At 64.9% G+C, this 4754-nt stretch overlaps 1 protein-coding gene across 1 annotated transcript; it reads right to left on the bottom strand.

Moving 5' to 3' along the window:
* Window positions 1-694: 694 nt before the first annotated feature.
* C2CD4C (C2 calcium dependent domain containing 4C) lies at window positions 695-4353 on the bottom strand. The gene has a single exon (XM_079328209.1). It carries the CDS (start codon window positions 2763-2765, stop codon window positions 1509-1511), a length of 1257 nt encoding a protein of 418 aa, XP_079184335.1. The 5' UTR covers window positions 2766-4353; the 3' UTR covers window positions 695-1508.
* Between the last annotated feature and the right edge of the window lie 401 nt (window positions 4354-4754).

Genomic DNA, 4754 nt, shown 5'->3' with positions numbered 1-4754 from the left:
CACCCTGAATCCCCCCGACATGCAAACACGGCGCAATCAGAACTATGCCTTGTGTACCTGCAACATATTTACAGACAGAAGTAAAACGCTGTGAAAGATCAGCCTCGGATATAAATAGCCAACACTGAGATCTGCCATCTGCTGCAAAAGGACAAGGGAGGAACATCGACCGCCACCACAGAGGTTAACACAGAGGGGACACATGTGTGTCCAACAGGCGGGGACGGGAGCGCTGCAAATCCTGCTCCCTGCACAGAAACATGCAGAGCCCGACACAATGGGTGACACCACACCAAACAACAACGCAGCGTTTGTTTTATTCCACCCTCAGAAACGCCCCGGCCGGCGCCCTCCCCGCTCCCACTGCCCCCAGGCAGTCAGCCGGGACGACAGGGTGGGATGGGAAGGGTTGGGAGCACCTCACTCCCTCCCCAAAGGAAAACTGAAAGCCAGGTCAGTCACTTTGAGAAACAAGATCCTGCTGGGCACAGCAGCTTGGTGGCCCCACAGGACACATCTCTGCTGCCCAGTGGGTGCAGCCACTTGAAAGATCCTCAGCCCTCATAGACAAGGGAGGGTGGAGGGTTGTGGAGCGTCACCCTGTCCCCCCTGCCCAGACTCACCTGGGATGGCCCCAGCACTCAGGGAGAGCTGCTGCTGTCACCTCAGCTTTGGTCAGCAAGCACACCTGCTGGGACACTGCCTGGGACCATCCATGTGCCCAGGGCAAGGGATGCCAGCCCCCAGCATCTCCCTCCCGTGGGCAGCAGAAAGGCACAGGCAGCCTCTTGGATTTGGGCAAACTAAAGCCCCAAATCTCCATTAGCAGTTTCCCATCGAGGGTCAGCAGTGGGGAACAGTGCTGGGGTGGGCAGGGAGGCCAGTCCAGGAGGCTGCAGGTGTCAGACCAAGTTAACTCGTGCACCTGTACAGCCCCAAAGATCTGGGACAAAGGCTCAAGAGCCACAAACCTGACTCATCCCCCAGGGTGACCACTCTTGGCTCACTCTCAGGTCACCTCTGCAGTATTTTCTTTGCAGTTTCCAAGATCAGAAACTTGTCTTTTAAATTAAAGCTGTCACCTGACTACAGATGCTGGGACTTTGAGAGGTGGCTGTAAGTGTGCTACAGAGATTTACCCACCTCCAACCTGCTCGGCAGCAGCTGGAGACCACAGGCACAGGGAGGAAAGAGTCCAACAAGTGCTTCCATCCTTCCTGGTGGGGAAGGGGCTGGAGGCTCCCCACTTTCTACTGGACTCCAGGAGATGCAGCCCCGGGGCAGGAGCAGGGAGGGAGCAGGGGCAGAGGCTGTGGCTGCCAGCTGGTGTTGGCAGAGCCCCACAGCAGCCCCATTCCTGGAAACCCCCACACTCTGCCACGACCCCGGCCCTCCTCAGGGGGACCTTCCAAACCCTCCTCCAGTGGGGCTGGGGGACAGAGCCGGCCTCTCTGCCTCGCCCCGGCCCCACAGGTGGGAGGGCTCCCTCCGGGGCTGGTAGCAGGTACCTACAGGCAGGACAGAAGGGCGGTGAGTGGCAGCTCCTTCTCCCCCAGCAGCGTGTCCCGCTTAAGGCTGCTGCCCTTGTTGACCACCTTGAGCTTCAGGGACATCTTCCTGGCATGGCCGGGGCCCAGCCCATCGAAGAAGAAGTCCTCATTGAAGACAGGGTTGCGGCTGTTCTTGACAATGGTGCTGCGCTGCTTCTGCAGCTTCCCGGGGTTGAGGCACAGCGAGACGCAGCAGTTGATGCTGCGCAGGTCGACGAGGGTATCGTAGACGTCCTCGGCGGACACGAGGCGCACACGCAGCCGGGCGTTGGAGGGGTCGTACTCGGCAGCCAGGCGCAGGCTCCCGCCGCGGCTCAGCCGCAGGCTGTGCTCCCGGTCACGGCCCGCGGGCAGGTCCAGGGGCAGCAGCGCTGTCGGGGGCTGCGTCCCGGCCGGGGCGCTCCTGGCGCGGCGCTGGGCGCTGGGGCTGGTGTCGGCCGAGCTGTCGTCGGTGGACAGCGAGCTGTTGCGGGCCACCGAGTGCTTCAGCTTGATGACCTTGGACTGGCTCTCCTGGCTGAAGAGCTTCAGCAGGGAGACGGAGCGGGAGAGCAGCGGGGAGCCGAAGGGGGAAGACTCTGCCGAGGAGCACGTGTCGCTCTCGCCGCCGCTGAAGTAGCGCCCGGGGTGCATGAGGGCTGCGCCGAGGTCTGCGGGTGTCCGGCGGCCGCTCTCGCCGTTGAGCTTGGCTTTGCGCTGGGCGCTGGGCGAGGTGACGGGCGAGGGGCAGAGGCTGCTGTGCTCGCTGTGGAAAAGCGATTCTTTGCGCCGGGTGTGGGGGCTCTCCATCAGCGTGGCGAAGCCGTAGGAGGTCTGCGCCTTGGGCACGTAGGGCAGCGACATGGCCGTCTGTGCCTGCGGGTCCACGTTGGTACCGCAGCTCCCCTCGGTCCAGTCCTCAGCGGTCTCGATCTGGATGATGTGCCGCCCGGTGGTCCGGGAGCGGGACCGGCTGGACGGGCGGGGGCTGCGGGGGGGCTTGCGCCTGGCCAGGTCCTGTTCTGACACTGAGGCACCCAGAGCAGCCGCCGCGGGAGCCTCGGAGCCCTCAGCCTCGGCGGGTGCCGCGCTCAGCTTGGGCGGGATGAAAAAGTCGGGGATCTTGTCGGGGGTGAGGACGTTGCTGTAGCGGGACCCTCGCGAGGACTCGTCTGTCCCTGAGCCCCGGGACCCGCCGTTCTCCGCCACCCCGCGCAGCCGCTCCAGGAGCCACATGTTGCTGTCGGGAGTGGGGCTGGAAGAGACCCGAGGGGCAGCGCTATCACCGGGGGCCGGGTACCGACAGAGGCGGGACGAAGCCGGAAGCCCCGGGAGCGACCAGCGGCGCCGAGAGACCTGGACCCGGGGTCCCCAAGGACGGGAGCGAACTGGCCGCGCCGAGGGACACGGGGACCCGCCAGCCCGGGGAGCAGCGCGAAGGAACCGGCCGTGAGGAGCGAGGATCGCGGACCCCGGGGACGGAGACCCGGCGGCGCTGAGGGATGCGATGGGACGGGGCAGACGCGACGCGACGCGACGCCGGGACCGACGGACCGACCGACCGGCGCCGCCGCGAGCGGGACGTTGCCGGGAGCCGCCGCACCTGGAGCGGAGCCGCCGCCGCCACCGCAGCCCGGGCGGGGCGGGCGCGGACGCGCTTTTATACGGCGGCGGCGGCGGCGGCGGCGCGAACCAGGAGCGGAGCCGCCGCCGTAATTCTCCGAGTGCGGCGCCCCCACATTTCTGCGCGCCGCGCTTGGCCGGACCGGGGCTGGAACCGAGACCGGGACCAGCACCGAGCGGGACCGGAACTGGGATCGTGAGGCTCCGGGATGCTGGTGCTCTGGTGGTCCAGGAACCCGATCCCGGGACACTCGGCCGCCCACGGGAGTGTCGGGTTTGGGATGGGGCCGAGAGTGGAATCGGGTCAGCAACAGCCCCGTTCCGTCCCCGCCACCCGGTGCCCCCAGTTCGCAGCGGGGCCGTTCCCCCGTGGGAGCAGCCGCTCCCAACTCCCAGCTCTTGATCTCAAAGCACTGGATGAAGCCAGCAGCATCTCGGGGCTGAGGAGTTGCCTCATCGAGTGGTTTAATATCGCTGTGGAGGAGCTGGAGGGAGGGGCAGAGCCACATGTCACACTTCCCCATGTCACACAGCCCATCAAACCCTGGAGAGATGAAGTGGTAGATGGGGGCACCAGGACAAAACCTCAGGAGGGTTCACGGAGCATCGTTGAAAGCCTCAGTGTTGAAGAGGAGGGTCGGGAGTCAACCGAGTGATCGGACCCAGTCCCGGTCCCCCGGGGATTTACAGCCTCGGGGACAGGAGGCACCGAGAGGGACAGTGGCACTAAAGGGTCAAGCGGCTTTTCTTTCCTAGCTGCTGCCCTGTGGATGCCGTCAGGCTGCCGGGAAGCACCATCATTCCGCAGCAGTGCAGGGCTGGGAATGACGGCCAGGAAGAACAGCCTGGTGTGGCGGGCGCCTTCCGCGGGGGCTGCTGCGGGAGGCCTCGGCTCCCTCTGCATTCGCACTCGGAGCTGGTAAAAAAGAGGCGTCCGGCCGTGCCGAGCTAGATCGAGGGCTGGGATGTCTCAGTGGGGAGGGGACGGTGATGTCCTGGCTGGACCCTGGGCTCTGAGCCGGGATGCTGAGCCGGGTTCCACAGGCAGGAGAGGGCAGATGGAGCCCGGGGGAGGAGGACGAGGCTCACGGAAGGGGAAACTGGTGAACAAAAGGCCGATGTTTGCTTTTCCTCCACCCTGCGAAACTGCGGGTAAACAAGGTGCAGAAATGGTTGAGTTCCCTTGAGATAACAAAGAGCGCTGGGGCCAGGCCAGCTCTGTCCGCCCGGCTCGGGGCCGGTGCCTGCAGGGCACGGAGGGGAGCAGCGTGCTGGGAGCTGCCTGGCCGGGCTAGGGACGCTGGCAGGGGCTGGCAGGGCTGGGAACATCGCTGGTGGAGCCGGCAGTGTGCTACCACCTGCTGGAAGCTGGGAAGGAGGGAAACTTGCTGTGGGAAACGGTTTGTGCAATGACGGCCTGAATAACCGAACTGGGCGTGTCTGCTGTCCGCACATTTGAGACAGGTGCAGGGATGGGTTGGTCAGCGAGATGCCCAAAATCCTGGGAGAGCAAAGAGGCCACGTCCTATGCAGCTGCTCTTCTGTGTCTTCCCAAAACACCTCAGCCTCCCCATCACAGGGGCTGAAGAAGCAGCAGCCCTT

The sequence above is a fragment of the Erithacus rubecula genome (assembly GCF_903797595.1).
Source record: "Erithacus rubecula genome assembly, chromosome: 28".
Taxonomy (NCBI): Eukaryota; Metazoa; Chordata; class Aves; order Passeriformes; family Muscicapidae; genus Erithacus; species Erithacus rubecula.
This window is presented reverse-complemented; position numbering and strand designations above follow the sequence as displayed.

Coding starts and splice junctions, on each gene's coding strand:
- C2CD4C (XM_079328209.1), bottom strand. CDS start 2,765: ATGTGGCTCCTGGAGCGGCTGCGCGGGGTGGCGGAGAACGGCGGGTCC.